Source organism: Thamnophis sirtalis, unplaced genomic scaffold (assembly GCF_051295495.1).
Source record: "Thamnophis sirtalis isolate CommonGarterSnake01/CBP01778 unplaced genomic scaffold, rThaSir2_p1.2 scaffold_1, whole genome shotgun sequence".
Classification (NCBI taxonomy): domain Eukaryota; kingdom Metazoa; phylum Chordata; class Lepidosauria; order Squamata; family Natricidae; genus Thamnophis; species Thamnophis sirtalis.
In genome coordinates, this window is record NW_028261381.1 from 112443205 (window position 1) to 112460433 (window position 17229).

Genomic DNA, 17229 nt, shown 5'->3' on the forward strand with positions numbered 1-17229 from the left:
CGGAGCAGCTGGAGCATCGCAGAGCATCATGGTGCTCAGACACATGCGCACACTGCATGTGTGTGCGTGCACACTGCACACGTCCATGAGAATGCTGCCAGTCGTTCCAACTGCACTGGTTGGAATGGTATTTGAAACCCACCACTATATATAACAGAGGGAACTAAGAATTAAAATCTCACAAGAATCTGTGTTGAAACCACTACTATAATGTTTTCTTAAAAATTGATTTATGCAGTAAGGAATAGAATAGAATAGAATAGAAGACAAGACAAGACAAGACAAGACAAGACAAGACTTGTTTGGCCAAGTGTAATTAGCCAGACAAAAAATATTATCTCTGGTGCAAAAGCTTTCAGTATATATGAGCAACAACAAAAACCAAACAACAACAACAATGATACCAATAAAAGAGGGTAATAAAGAAGATAAGAATAATAGTAATATTATAGACATACAATGTAAGTAAATATACATAAACATTAGACATTACATAGATATTTGTGAATGATACTAATCTATTCTAGAAGATAAAAAGCTGTTTTTAAAAATCTATTTATGTAAATATTGTATTATGTTTTGAAATATTGTATGTCCCCTTCCAGAAGTTAGTTGAAGTGTAGGGTTATTCTCCCAGATCATAAACTTGGAAAATTTTCAACAGTAAAATCATATAGGAAAAACATTGTCTGCATTACTTAATAATTTAGATATGTGAACATACCTTAACAATTAATAATGGTTGAATTTCTGAGTCTAATCCATCAGGATTTATTTGCCTCTGATCTTATGTAGGCTGGAGAAGAACTACCTTTAATAAATACAAAAGTTGACATTTCTATTGCATTTATTTATCTTTTCAGGACCATGACAAAATTGTATGAAGATAGTAACTGGTCAAATAAAGATCTTGGGGAAATCATTTTGCAAGCTCGGAAGCAAGCAGCCAAATCTAAGAGGGGTGCCTTTTCCTTGGAAAATCTGAAGTCTTACCATAAGGAGCTGGCTCAGCGGACCATTGCAGGATATAAATCTTCTTTTATAGATCTTTGGGGACTCATGATTGAAGCCATGCTGAATGATGCGGTATGCAAAAGGGGTTTTCTGCCTCTTCCTATGTTGTTTCTTAGCTTCTGGGAGAAAAATTGTATTTTGTAACGAACATGCTTTCTTATTTAGTTCAGCAGGATTTACACTGTAGATGAACCAATATCTGCTCTTTTTTAGCTCTGTCCTCTTATCACAAAAAATATAATTCAGCTATTCCTAGGATGCTTTGTTGTAAACTGAATAAGGAAGCATGGAAGAAACCATAGTCAAATGAAAATCAGAAGCAGTCATGGAAAAAAGGTGTGGGATAAAAAAAAAGACATTCCTGAGACATTTTTTGGGGAAAAAAATCTCTTTTATGAGTACCTATTAAAAGAGTATATATAAAAGGATATGGTTTTCCCAGTTGCAATGTATGGCTGTGAAAGTTGGACCATAAGGAAGGCTGAGTGCCAAAGAATTGAGGCCTTTGAACTATGGTGCTGGAGAGGACTCCTGCAAGTCCCTTGGACTGCAAGACAATCAAACTGGTCAGTCCTAGAGGAGATCAACCCTGTCTATTCTTTAGAAGGCCAGATCCTGAAGATGAAACTCAAATACTTTGGCTACCTAAGGAGAAGGAAGGACTTACTGGAGAAGAGCCTAATGCTGGGAAAGATTGAGGGCAAAAGAAGAAGGGGATGAGAGAGAATGAGGTGGCTGGATGGAGTCACTGAAATAGTCAGTGTGAGCTTAAATGGACTCCAAGGGATGGTAGAGGACAGGAAGGCCTGGAGGAATGTTGTCCATGGGGTTGCGATGGGTCGGACACAACTTCATGACTAACAACAACAACAACAATATTTAAAGGGCAATGTATGAATTTTAAAATACCATACTACAAAATGAAATAGTCTAAAACATTTTTGGGTCTAGCAGGACTCTGATTTTGAAATTATACTCAACAACCACCTGATGAATCTCTATACTGAAACACCTTTCTAAATCAAAACAATAAACCATAGTGGATTAATGAGGTTAATTAGATGTCAATAAAAGAGAATGTTTGTAGCTCAGGGTTTAATTGTGGAGTCCTTGGTACTCTTTCACCTTGGTTGTTTGCAGATATTTCATTACTCAACTAGATAAGAGGGAAGAAGTTTGGAGTTTGCTTCCTGTTTTTATATAGTAGCTTGCCATGCCACAATTGATGTGCTTAATCCTCTAAATTAGATTTTTAAATCTTTCTGTATAATAATTGTTGTGCCTATCCACTGTTTTCTTGGTGTATAAGAATTAATAGAACTCAAATTCTCCATCACCATCATCTTTGGCATTTGTGCAGTAAGTAATATATTGCCTAATGAATAACATCTGTTGAAATAAACACGATGAAATAATGTAAACATTTTTTTTATTTTGTCTCACCCCAGCAGGGGGCAGCACATAGCTAATTTTAGCTGATCTGAAAAGCTAAATCGGGATTTGCACTTTGACAAGATCTGCAAGTCCCAGCTCTATAAGGGCATTGAAAAAATATTGGCAAAGATGATGGGGCAACCCACTTTTATTTTAGCATTTACCACAAGTCAAGCTCACCTTGAAATAGTATTTTCGAACAGCCTTAATTTGCATATACTTGCTGCTCAAGAGAGTACACCAGAGAATAATCTACCATATGTTTCACGCATCTGTTTCCCATGTTCACCATCCAGCAAAAGTTGAGAAAGCAGGTGACCCTTCCTGTTCAGATGCTAAAACTGCCATAACTTCACTTGGGACCATTCCTATCTTCCAAACTTTTCAAAGAACTAGCATTTTGAATCGATAAATAATAAAGTCTATTGATAAGCTCCATCCCACCAGCCTTTCTTGTGATACTTGGCTTGTCATTTGGAACCATCTGAATTATTCAAATACTTTTCAACGTAAGCCAATGCAGAATTAGTTATGATTGTATATAAGATATACACACTGAGGACAGATCCTCACAAGATCCTCCTGCTTTTATCTGAATCAGAATGATAAAAATGTCCAGACTTTTAACTATAGTCTCTCTGGTTCAGAATATGTCTATGACACCACAATGCATAGACAAAAGGCACAAGGCATGAGGAATGATGCCACAGTGCTTTTGTTAGTCAACCCCTCCCCCACTTCATCTCCATAAACCACATACCCTTGCATAACTAATTAAATAATGAAGATATGCTCTGTTTCTGCACACATTCATATTTTCTGTTCATAGAAAGCCTTTCTCTACCTCATTACAGGCTTATTATGCATCTTGGTGGCAGTCTTGCCAAATTCAGTTGTGACACAAACTTACTCTCTGATAGCACTTATCAAGCTGAGTCTCTACAACTTCCCATTGTTTAGGACTTTATCATATCTACATCTGGCTCTGCTCCTGAGATCAAACAGCATGATAGTCCACCATGTTTTGAAAGAGACGGCAAGCCTGAACCACCCCTAATACTAGAAGATTTAGGAAGTTAAAAATGTCAAGATTGCAGACAGGACTATTCACTTTTTATTTATGTGCCTCAATCAGGTGGTTACTGTGACTGTATTGCCTTTTATTTTAACCTCTCCATCCCAGACACTTTAGCTATAATTGTTTGCTATGGTTACTCCTGCTGATTGTGATTATATTCAGCTAGATCATGGGTGTCAAACTTGCTGCGTCATGTTGCCGTCATGGAGCTGGGGTGGGTGTGGCCTGCATGTGACGCATCCGTCCCATAGGCCACTAGTTTGACAGTCCTGAGCTAGATGAAGCCCCAGTCAGGATAAGAAGTTCAGGGAAAGGGAATTAATCTTCTTTGTGAGTATTATAACACTTTGGAAGTCAATCCTATGAAGACACACAACTATTATTTGCCACATTATCCCTTCTTTTCCAATATTCCATTTTCTTTATCCTTCCTTCACACATATTTTACCATGTGTTGTGAAAAATAATGTGGTTGGTGTTTAAACTGTAACGTGATCCTTAAATTGAAGCTCTATATGGATGTGAGGCCTAGGTAAACAAATCAGCTGTAATTTCTATTTCACTTAAATTATAATGCACTTATTACTTTTTCACAAAACACAGAATAATCACCATAAACTTTCAGAGCAACGACGGGCAGTGAACAAAGGCCAGAACCCTCTGCCAATCTACCTGGCACTCAATGTGAAAGACAGCGTCACTACAAAAGATTTTAGAGGTGTGTTCTTTACTGGGGGGTTTCCTATATAAATGTTTTAACCTATAACAATTGCAAACTATTGGTAACAAACTTTAACTGATTTCAGGAAAAGCTAAGCAGAGTTAGACTTGGTCAGTCTTCAGATGGGAGTGCATAGGGAAACCCAAGGACTATAGGCTAGATTGGGAAGTTGAAAAGAAAACTATCCAGGAGGAGGACAATGGCAACTCACATCAGTGTTGTGCCAAAACATTACATGAATAAGTCCACCCATGGGTTGAGGACTTTTCATCCTTACACATCTAACTCATATATTCACATATTAAAAATAAGCCATTCATATTATGCTAATCACACATAGAGAGAGACACAATTTCAGCTCAAGTACAAGAACACTAGCTTATCTGGAGTCTTGTTAGTCTCTTCATGTTACACTTCCTTTACATGGTACCAATGTGCTAAGAAAATATTTGGATTCTGTTAACGCTTTATTGATAAAAATTGCTTGCTACAAACACTCAAATCCAGAACTACAAAGATTTTTTTTTGAGATCTATAGAAGCTTGATTCTTAGGTTTTAAATTCTCTATCTGGGAACTTCTCAAATTGTCAGTTTGAAAATACTACATGTATCCAGGTTTAGAGACTATTTTTATATATGCATATCTTGTATGTTTGTATGTATATACCCCAGATATATCTATATCTATATCTGGGGTATATATATATATCTGGGGTATATATATATGATTAAAAGCATATCTGAGCCAGAAGAAAGACAAGAAGCACAAAGTATAGAATTATCCTTTCAAAATAGTTTTTAAGTGTTTTTAATTCTTTGTAGCATAGATAATAATAAATGTAATGGACCCTTTGAAATGTTTATCCATATGCTGAAAACTGCCTTTTTATATTTACTTCAGGTGTAAGAACTAACAATGGATTTGGAAAATATTGAAATGTTGGATTATTCTTGATTTTCATGTATTATTAAGATCAGGCCAGGCCACATTGAAAAGACATATAATTCCTTGAACATAATGTCTTTGGTAATTTCACCTAAGAAAACATCCTTTCTCTGCATAGGGAAGATATGGTACTAAATGTGTTCTTGTTGACCGTCATTACAGAGTGGTTAGAATTCACACCCTATGAAGTAGGATTTCCGAAATATGGAGCTTTTGTTCCTGCTGAACATTTTGGAAGCGAGTTTTACATGGGACACATAATGAAGAAACTCCCAGAATCAAGGATATGTTTTATGCAAGGTGACTTTTTTTTTTTACCTCAAGAAAAAAGGGGAGCGGGTGGGATTTTCCCTTGTTGAAGACACCAATGGTATCTATGGGCTTTCGCAAGAACTGGACTCACTTTGCAGCCAGATTCTCAGCTGAATACACCTAATTGGAGAACCTTGGGCTCCCTCCCTCCTTATGGGTGAACATTATTTAAAAAACCTAGACTTCTATCTTCATATAATAGTATGTAAAACAGGCAGGAAAAGAGGTGCTCTCTCCCTCCATCTCTTCCTTCTCCCTCCCTCCCTCTCTCTCTCCCAGTATGTGATGATATGCTTAATGAAATTAAATTAAAATAGTAAGGTAGCACTTCATAATTTATCATTAACTGTTCCAAGACAAGAAACTGGAAAATACAAGCTATAAATACTTCAAATATAGCTATGTTTAGAATATAGCTTCAGTTCTGACTGCATTTTAACAGTAATATTTAATTGTTTTCTGGACAATTCATGTAACAATATTGCTAGATGCAATAATTCTCTTACTATTCTGTAAGTATAACCAGTAGATTAACAGTGAAGAATTCCACTGAATTGGGGAGATTTTTTTAATTCCAGAATAGAGATGTCTTCAGCCAAGCTTTTTGGGGGGCGATGGGTTGAATAAATAGAATGTCAGAACATATTGATTGTTCTAGATTTGATCAAAGTAAAATCTAGAGGCAAGAAGGGCTAGGTTGGTCCTTCCATGCATGGCTTGTGGGCTACTTCACCTACTTCTATAGTTCCTTCCTTTTCCTACTTTCCCTTAACTGACATCACATGCTGACATCACTTTTGAATGCAAGCATAATCTATCAGCAGGAGAGAAGAGGGCAGGTTGGATATCTGGTGTTTGACATCAAGGGTGGCAGTTGAGGTAGGGAAAGGAAGACATTGGAAAAGTTGGAAGACAGGTGGGAGAGTTACTGTCATACATCAGCAATTTGGCATATCTAACTGGGCCACTCACTCCTTCCCATGATCTTTCCAGCACTTTCCTTTCCCCACCTCTTTTTAGTTGCCACCACAATCACTGTCTGTATCTGATCCCACCTTGTCCATCCCATAGCACCTTCTAATCAAATCGTGCATGTTCTGGATCCATGCCTAATACAAAATATGTATGTTTCTGTGAAGACATGGACTTCCCAAAACTGCTTGTTGGGTGTACAGAATAGTTCATTCCCATAACATTATCTCTATCTCAACAGTAACAAGTAGAAAAATGCTTTAACTTCATTGATCTCTTCCTTTCAAAGGATTGTGGAGTAGTGTATTTTCCAAGAATCTATTAGATGCCTGGCATGCGGCAGACAATTCAGAAGATTTCTGGAATAGGTGGACCCAAGATACTGTCACAGAGATTGGTAAACTATGAAAAGTTGTTCCAAAATTAGAATTCAGAATTTAACTGACTGACTCTTTTTATATTTATGATATTTATCCGTCTTGCCTGTAGAACCTGAAAGTTCATATAACCTCAGACTGAGGAATATGTATTCAGACACAAAAGAGAGAAGAAATACAGTATAATTTGGTCTTATTAAGTATAATGTATTATTTCATAGTTACATTGTGTACCATTACAGTATATACTATTATGTACCATTACATAATCTACACCTAATAATGTATCATTTGGACTATCACTAATTTCCCAGCAAACATACATTTATTCAATGCAAACTAAAATAATATTTTGGAAAAAGGAAATGATCATTTTGTAGCTCTTCAGTGGTTGAGCAGATCTTATATTGCTATGAACATTTTTTTTTATTTGCTTCCCTCTTTCTGCATTACCCGAATTTAATTGTTTATCTCTAATTTTATATCCAAATTACTCTGTTGTGTAATATATCTCCCCCTCCCTTTTTCACCTGCAACGTACTTCAGAGTATCTTGGAATAACACACTAATTTGATTTAAAAAAAAAAAAATTTAATAGATACTTCTCTGAAAGAAAAATTGTCATATGCAACTAGTTAAGGGGGCAAAGGTAAATTTTGGCTACTGGTTTGTTGGTGCTCCAAAAGGCAAAGCCATCTTTTATATCTTTTTAAACACATGATAGAGGAATACTTTGTCTATACCTTGTTTCTTCTGTATGACACTGCTTCACACTTTCCCCAGCTAGTTTAGCAAAAGCTAGAGCAGAGCAGCTAACTCCAGTTAAACTTGAAATGTTACACATCATTATCTTTGCAATATGAAAATACTACCTGCTTATTATTATGCCTCACAACCTCAGTTTGGTTCATGAAGCTACTTAATTCTTTCACAAAGCCTTCTCGTGTCTTTCTAATCCTGAAGAGTATTTGCTTGATAACTATTCATGAATGGGTGAAACATTCCAATAGCGGATATAAATGTAAAATTGTTCTACCCCCATAAGTTCCAGCAAGCATTGCCAATTATAAGGGACTTCAGAAATTGTGATGCAAAACATCTGGAGAATCTTGTTTTTGGTATAATAAACACTGAAATAAAATTCAGGAATTAGCAATAGTTAGACTTATATACCGCTTCATAGGGCTTTCAGCCCTCTCTAAGTGGTTTACAGAGTCAGCATATTGTCCCCAACAACAATCTGGGTCCTCATTTTACCCACCTTGGAAGGATGGAAGGCTGAGTCAACCTTGAGCCTGGTGGGATTTGAACAGCCGAACTGCTGAACTGCAGTCAGCTGAAGTAGAGCCAGCCGAGGCACGAGAGGACGATTTGGTTGACCATCGCTGGGTTGAGTTTCAGGATGTTACCCCCGGGGACGTGGACAAGGCCATGAGGGCTGTGAGCGCCTCCACCTGTGTACTGGACCTGTGTCCCTCCTGGCTGGTTGCTAACAGCAGGGATGTGACACGGGGCTGGATCCAAGCGGTTATTACCGCCTCGCTTCGGGAGGGGCACTTCCCCGCCGCACTTAAAACGGCGGTGGTGAGACCCCTCCTGAAGAAACCATCTTTGGATCCAGCGGTACTTAACAACTACCATCCAGTCTCCAACCTCCCCTTTATTGGGAAGGTTGTTGAGAAGGTGGTGGCCTACCAGCTCCAGCGGTCCTTGGAGGAAGCCGATTACCTGGACCCCTTCCAGTCCGGCTTCAGACCTGGTTACAGCACAGAAACCGCTTTGATCGCATTGACTGATGATCTCTGGAGAGCCAGGGATGAAGGCCACGCCTCCATCTTGGTTCTCCTCGACCTCTCGGCGGCTTTCGATACCATCGACCATGGTATCCTTCTGCGACGACTGCGGGAGGTGGGGGTGGGAGGCACTGTTTTGCAGTGGTTCTCCTCCTACCTCTCGGACAGGTCGCAGTCGTTGTTGGTCGGGGGTCAGAGATCGACCACGAGGCCCCTAACATATGGGGTGCTGCAGGGGTCGGTCCTGTCCCCCATACTATTTAACATCTACATGAAACCGCTGGGCGAGATCATTCGGAGGCACGGGATAAGATACCATCAATATGCGGACGATACGCAGCTGTATCTGTCCGCCCCGTGCCAACTCAATGAAGCGGGGGGCCTTGAAGCCGTCAGGACTGGATGAGGGCTAACAAGCTTGTACTCAACCTAGAAAAGACCGAGTGGCTGTTGTGTTTCCCTCCCAAAAATTTGGTTAGTGTTCCAACGCTCAGGCTGGGGGGCCAAAATTTACACCCCTCAGACAGGGTCCGCAACTTGGGAGTCCTCCTTGATCCACAGCTGACCTTTGATCACCACCTGTCGGCTGTGACCAGGGGGGCATTTGCCCAGGTTCGCCTGGTGCGCCAGTTGCGACCCTACCTGAATCGTGAGGCTCTCACAACAGTCACTCGCGCCCTCGTGACCTCTAGGCTGGAATACTGCAATGTGCTCTACATGGGGCTGCCCTTGAAGAGCATCCGGCGACTTCAGCTAGTCCAGAATGCGGCCGCGCGAGTGATTGTGGGTGCACCCCGGTTCACCCACATAACACCTATCCTCCGCGAGCTGCACTGGCTACCTGTTGATCTCCGTGTGCGCTTCAAGGTGCTTCTTACTACCTATAAAGCCCTTCATGGTAGTGGATCTGCGTACTTGGGAGACCGCCTCCTGCCAATCACCTCCTCTCGACCCATAAGATCCCATAGATTGGGCATCCTCCGAGTGCCATCTGCCAGCCAGTGCCGGCTGGCAACTACGCGGAGGAGAGCCTTTTCTGTAGCAGCTCCGACCCTCTGGAACGATCTCCCCATGGAGATTCGTACCCTCACCACCCTTCAGACCTTCCGCACAGCCCTCAAGATCTGGCTATCCCGCCAGGCCTGGGGGTAAAGACCATAATTTGCCCCCGCCCGAATGTTGAATGAATGTTGTTTGATTTTAACTATATACTGTGTTTTTATGTCATTGTATGTCTTCCTCTCCCATAAGTTGTTAGCCGCCCTGAGTCCCCTCAGGGAAAAGGGCGGCCTATAAATAAACGCAACTGAACTGAAGTAGCCTGCAGTGCTGCATTTAACCACTGCGCCACCTAATTATGCAACCTAAGCTTTTGTGTGTTGCACTACTGAAATTTAAACTCGCACTCAATGTAGAGTTTAAGATGTGTGAGAGAAAGAAAAACTACTCATGCCACTGTCAATTGTTCATCTTTGGGTATCATCTGAACTGCATCATACACTAGTACACAAGATTCTTATTCATTATTTAAATTAATTAAAGTTTATTTCTGTTGCTTGTATTTAGACGAAGTGCCTGATATACCAGAGAGACCCCATGAGATGCCAACTCGCATGTTCACTCCTGCTGGAGGTCTTTCCAATACTCTACGGGATATTTTAACAGATCGTCCAGCGGTGTCCAAGTATAACAATTTTTTAAAAGGGCTCCAAATGCATAATGAATATGTTCAGCATCAACAATTTACTAAATGGAAAGGTATCCTAGTAGGATTTGAATGTTTTTTATATATCATTAAAAATACACAATTGTTGATTGACATAATTTTTCTCATTACAAATAAAATGTTTGGTCTAGTGGTTAAAGCACTAGGCTAGAAAGCAGGAGTCCATGTGTACTAGTCTTGGCATAGCCATGGAGGTGACCTTGGAGAGAGTCACTCTCTCTCAGCCCAATTTCCTCATACAGTTCCTGTTGTGGGGACAATAGGAGGAAGAAGTTGTGTGGGATATGTTTGCTGCCTTCAGTTATTTGTAAAAATTAATAAAGGTGGGATACAACATTTATAAATAAATACAAATTTAAATATCTAAAAATGTCACTAGATAATTGAATTTGGGACTCTACATAATGCATGGTTTAGGAGATTGGACCTTAATATGCAATGCATGGGAATCATGGAAGTTGAACTTGCTCTCTGCAATAGAAAAAACTACCCATCTATACCATAAGTAATGTTCTATTCATAAGGTCAGGAGATTTAAAAAATTGCCTATAGATCCTGAAGAGAATAAATTGTGTGTTGAAGCAAATAGATCCATGGTAGGATGGGTATTGGCAAAAATGAAATTTATGAGCAATTGTCTTTATCTGATGATGACCTATGGGTATTGACTTTACTTTTATAATGTATGTTATAGACACAGTGCTTGATGAATCCCCCAATCAACTGAAAGATTCTACGGAACATTTGGAACTTGTAGATACAGCCTTCTTCTTTGATACCAGTTGCCCTCCGCTTCTCAGACCAGAGAGGAAAGTGGATGTCATTCTGCATTTCAATTATACTGGAGGGTCACAAACCAAGGTTAGAAGAGATAATGCAGACTTTATTAGTAATAAAATAATAATTCCTTGTATTAGCAATTGACTAATACATTGCCCATATATACATTCAACTTTTCTCAAGGCTAAATATATCTCATTCCCTCAATCTCTTGTAAATTTTAGTTTTCAGTCCTCCAAAATCCTCCTTGTTGCCATTCTTTGTTTCTATTTCAGTTTTTCTGAAATGTCCTAAACCTGCAATGCCGAGAACCAGATACAGTGCCAGAAACCAGTTGCAATCAATTGAAATCTGTTTCATAGATTCTTTTCCCAAGTCAGATATTCCCCAATCTATACTTGTACTTCTGTAAATTGCTATTACCTAGATCGGGAGGCTCTCACAACAGTCACTCGAGCCCTTGTGATCTCTAGGCTGGAATACTGCAATGGGCTCTACATGGGGTTGCCCTTGAAGTACATCCGGCGACTACAGCTAGTCCAGAATGCAGCCGCGCGAGTGATAGTGGGCGCACCGCGGTTCGCCCACGTTACACCCGTCCTCCGCGAGCTGCACTGGCTACCTGTTGGTCTGCGGGTGCGCTTCAGGGTACTGATGACCACCTTTAAAGCACTCCATGGTAGTGGATCTGGGTACTTGAGAGACCGCCTTCTGCCGATCACCTCCCTACGACCAATTAGATCGCACAGACTGGGCCTCCTCCGAATCCCATCTGCCAGTCAATGACGACTGGCGACCACACGGAGGAGAGCCTTTTCTGTTGCAGCTCTGACCCTGTGGAACGATCTCCCCGTTGAGATCCGTACCCTCACCACCATCCAGACCTTCCGCGCAGCCCTCAAGATCTGGCTCTCCCAGCAGGCCTGGGGATAGGTTTCCAATTCACCCGCCCGAGTGTTTGATTGCTGAACGAAAGTTGTGTTTTTACTATTTTTCTTTGTTCACATTTTGTTTTGTTTTTTTGACACTGCACCCCCCTCCCTTGTGGTTGTAAGCCGCCCTGAGTCCCCTCAGGGAAAAGGGCGGCCTATAAATCCCAATAAACTCAAACTCAAACTATTAGCTTTGATCCTGTTATTTTCAGCCAATTTCCATCTAGACCAGTGTTTCTCAACCTTTGTGACTTTCAGTCCTGTGGACTTCAACTCCCAGAATTCCCCAGCCAGCTATGCTGATCTAGATTATTTAAAATGTTCCTGTTTCTCTAAAATATTAGGATTCCCGTGCAGGCCTGGAAAACATTCCTAATATTGTTGAATTTCAGAATCTGGCTAACTTGAATTTCAGATCTGATAACAACCAATTATTAGTAACTAGTATTAGCTAGCATAAAGAAATAAATTGGGGATTTTAAAGACTGTTTTCATTCTAAGAATTACCATTGTATTTTATGTTTATTACATTATGGTTTCAAATCAATGTCTGCATTAAAAATCCTGTTTGGATGGCTTTTTGCATTTGCTAACATTGGCTGTTACTATTTAAGCCTCTGGAACATGCCTCTACATATTTCTCAGCACAAGGAATCCCATTTCCTAAGATTTTGCTAAATGATGAAGAAAAGAAAAATCTAAAAGAATGCTACGTCTTTGAAGATACAAACAATCCTGAGGCCCCCATCCTGATTTACTTCCCACTAGTGAATGACACCTTCCAAAGATATATTGCACCTGGTGAGTTAATAGTACAATACAATTGTAGTAGGTGTTTGATCTTAAACAAGTTTAGATGCTGCCTGATCCAGGAGAAACTCATTGATCAAAGAACTGAAAGAGCTCATGTGACAGGAAAAGTTATCACAATTGAATTCTTTTAGTCAGAAAAAAGAATAAAACAAGAAAGAAAATTATATAAAATTATGTATTGTATGGAGAAAGCAAGTAAAATCATTTTCATCTTTGGAACACTAGAACCTGGCTCATCCAATTAAGCTGAATGGTGGAAGATTCAGAACATATGAAAGAATAACATTAACCTGTACAATTTTCTGCTTCAGTATATAAACCTGCATTCATACATATATTACACAATACCATAGTATGATTTCATTTAATACATTGTATGAAACTAGTTATTGTGAACTATACATCCTAATTACAGTGTAAACATTATTAAACAAATAGTGCTTTGAGTGATGTTGAAACGGACTCTAGTAATGACTATTAAACTGAATAGTTTTAAAAAGTGATTAGTTCAATATATGAAAAAATTGTCATTAATACTTTTTTTAAAGAGAATAGGAATGTAAGGGCATTATATTATGCTATTAGCTGATGACCTGGCATTGCTTGGGTATTTATAAACATCAAAGCATTTGTCTGACAAGGAGCCTTTGAGAGGGGCCTTTCTTCCCCCCACTTCCTGTCCTCTCCATTCCCCCTGCCATGCGCTCCTCTTTCCTGCCCAGTCTACGGTTCTGGCATTTTGCCTTGAAGTGTTTGTCTGACTTGGAGCCATTGAGAGGGGACTTTTGTCATCTTGCTCCCATGCCCATCATCCCTGCCCTCTCCCTTCCCCCTCCAATGCGCTCCGCTTTCCTGCCCTGTCTACGATCCTGGCACTTCATAGGCTTACTGTGTGAGGGAGGTCTAAGTCTTAAAGGCCCACTGTGTGAAGGAGCATGGTCAATCAAAGGCCTCTGTACTGGCCTAATCAGGCTCCCTTTGCTTCATAGACCTACTGTGTGAGGGAAGCTTAAGCCTGAGTTGGGACGAAGGAGGACCCTGGGAACACAGGGAAAGCTGTTTCCTGTGGGATTGGGCCACCACAGTCAGGTGGGGATGGGCGTTCTGATTTAGGCCATGGCACACTCAATCAAAGGCCTCTGTACTGGCCTAATCAGGCTCCTTTCCCCTTCCCATGACATCACGAACAATTGCTGCTCTAGGACACAGCACAAAAATACATACATATATACATACATACATGCATGCATACATACATCCCTTTTAATATAGAGATAGATGATAGATAGATGATAGATAGATGATAGATAGATAGATAGATAGATAGATAGATAGATAGATAGATAGATAGATAGATAGATAGATAGATAGACAGTCAGACCGACCGACCGACCGACCGACAGACAGACAGACAGACAGACAGACAGACAGACAGATGTCCTCTGGTGGGTTTCTGACTGGTTTTAGTTTGGTCAATTAAATAGCATGATACAAGGTTATCTTCAGTCTCATGTTATTATATTTTTATACATAATTAGTATATCTTCTTTTTTCTTCTGCAGGCATAGAACGTAATGCAGCTCAATTGCCACAAGGCAATGTTGATGTCTCAAGTGCCTTTTCCCCGTATTCTACAAGACAGGTCTCACTGCAGGAGGAGGAGTTTAACAAGCTGTTAAATCTAACCAACTATAATGTTCAGAATAATGCAAACACAATCTTGGAAGTTTTGCACAAGGTGATAGAACGGAAGAAACAGGCTCAATCATCTCAGTCATCATCATGAAATTGCCTTCTTTGACTTCTAAAAGGAAACATACACATAAGAACTCCAAGCTCTGATAAAAAAGGGACAGATAATGTAAAATATTTGAAGTTGGTTGAATTGTATTATAGTCTTAAATTACTATTTAATATAGTTGCATATTTGAATCATGTCATACAGTATATAGTATCTTATCTTCCATTTATTCAAATTCTGATATTCAAAAAATTGCCTGCTAGTTATGAATATAATTATAAGGCACAGGATTCTTTACTCCACACAATCTTATTTAAATAAATATATTATAAATTGTAATCTGTTGTATTTTGTCTAAGCTACAGTGACTCAAAATACGTTTATTGAATTAATGGTTACAAAGTTATAAAACCTTGATTAAATGATATGGGTACTTATAAAATAAGCAGTACATGAAGTTACAAATGCATAATATATATCATAATTGCATAAAGCCATTTTGCTTTATAGACTTGTTTTTGTTTCACACCTATGTCAGTGGTATAGTAGTTAAAGCAGGAAATTAGAAACCTGGAGACTGTGAATAGCAGTCCTGCCTTAACTCTAAGGTCAACTGGTGATCTTGGGCCAGTCACTTCTCTCAGCCCTAAGAAGATAGCAATGGAACCCTACTTCTGAAAAAATGTTAAGAAAACTGCAGGGGGCAGTCAGAAGAATCTAAACTGACTTGAAGGCACAAAATGAATTCTATACCCTTAATGTTAGTTCAAAAAGCTATAATTATTATATCTGTACCTATTAGCATCTTCCACTCATTAAATCCTTGTGTTAAGAACTCACTTTCTGTGTGGTGCTTTCTGTATGGTAGCAATATGAAAATGTTATTAAGTAATCGGTATTTATATGGAAATACACCAAAGCCGAATTCATGAAAAACAACAGCAAAATAGTATCAAGAGCCTGTTTCACGTAGTGATTAAGGCATCAGGCTAGAAAGGGAGAAGCTATGAATTCTAATCTCATGGTGCACAAAATCAGCTGAGTGGCCTCAAACCATTCACATGCTCTCAGACCTAAGGCAAATCATTTCCAAAAAAACATTGCCGAGAAAAGTGCAATGATTAGTTTATACCAGAGGTCACCAATCGGTGGTCCAAGAGAAAAGTTTGGTGGTCTGCGTCACACCCGGGTGGAGGATCTGCTCTAGGATTACCAATGGGCCAGTCCTGTGACTAGAGCTCTGAAATATGGGACCAGCCAGGCAGCTTGTGGTGGGGCTGGAAATCTCTGCCATAGAGGGAGGTACATGCAACTTGCAGCTTTGCAGGAGGTGCAACGTGCAAGGAGTAGCTCAGCCCTTGCTCGCCAGAATGAGTTAATGGTGCTGTTGTGGCAAGGATGGGGTCGCAGCACAGGCAGAAGCAATGAGTGTTGGCAATCCATGACTTTCATCTCCCTACTGTGGCATCCTGTCAGCTGAACCCACCACTGGCTGGCCCAGCCCTTGCCCTCCCCTCCCTGAGCTATAGTCTATGAAAAGCATCCTGACATAGTACCCGGGTTTTTCCAGATGGCTCACTACAGAATGTATAGCAATAGCTATGATGTTGTCTGTTGACCTATTCCCCCAGTAGGCAAACTGATGTTTGTCAAAGTCCGGTGGGAGGCATATCCTAAGGTGTTGGAGAACAAATCTCTTGAAGCATTTCATTGACATAATCACCATCAAAAAGGCAGCTTTATTTGGAAGAGCTTACATCCTGTGAATACCTTAACACCATCAAACAACATCTGCCTATCTCAGGTGGGATAAGAGGGCAGATGAGAAGGACAGATAAAAATGTCAAATCCAAAGTTTCAGCAGTTCCAAGAAGGTTCCACATCCATTTGCACTACTCAGGTGACCCCAAGGTCACAGATAAACATCCATGTGGTCTCAACAACTCTCTAAAAGAATGCAAATGGCCAGCTATCTTCAAGGAATATAAATCCTTCCAGTCAGAAGAAGCTTCTTGGATGAGAAGGGAAACGTCTTCAAAGAAAAACAAGAAAGTCCAATTGCCTCTTGAAAAAGGACTGTCAAATCCAAACTAAACTCTTGGCTGTCTGTGACCAACCATAATGATAAATAATTATATAGATAACAATAAACAATACAGTACACTATTTAGCATTTTTCTGATCAATTGAGATAGATGGATTTTCCGCAAGCTTGTAAATAGCCCAAATGAATTGAAGGATAGATTGCTCAAGGAAAAAAGTAGCTTCACAGATTCTGAGGACATTGCTGCTCAGGAACCAATGAGCTTACAATAACTACAGATGATGCTCCAACCTTATTCTAGACTTTCTTCTTGAAATGGTACGAAGCTTTGATAGCTTCAAATTTAGTTTAGTTTATAGTTTATTGAATAAATCAAATGGTCATGTCAAATCAAATAAGATAAAATAACATAGGGCATTGACATATATACTGTAAATATATTCAACAGAATAATAGATAAGATCATCCTTCTGGCAGATGACGGCCTTCTGATCTTGATTGAAAACTCTCAGTTGGATGGCTTACACTATACATTTGGCAGTCTG

General features: G+C 39.6%; 1 protein-coding gene across 1 annotated transcript in view; it reads left to right on the forward strand.

The window, feature by feature from the left end:
• Positions 1 to 14920, forward strand: part of LOC148049684 (cytosolic phospholipase A2 epsilon-like) — a 47429-nt gene extending 32509 nt beyond the window's left edge. Inside the window, exons 13-20 of the mRNA XM_087723949.1 lie at positions 864 to 1086; positions 4130 to 4244; positions 5357 to 5494; positions 6768 to 6875; positions 10215 to 10406; positions 11069 to 11235; positions 12701 to 12887; positions 14462 to 14920. Coding sequence (XP_087580075.1) covers positions 864 to 1086; positions 4130 to 4244; positions 5357 to 5494; positions 6768 to 6875; positions 10215 to 10406; positions 11069 to 11235; positions 12701 to 12887; positions 14462 to 14685 — 1354 coding nt within the window. The 3' untranslated portion in view covers positions 14686 to 14920. The remainder of the gene's footprint in view (positions 1 to 863; positions 1087 to 4129; positions 4245 to 5356; positions 5495 to 6767; positions 6876 to 10214; positions 10407 to 11068; positions 11236 to 12700; positions 12888 to 14461) is intronic.
• Positions 14921 to 17229: the final 2309 nt, after the last annotated feature.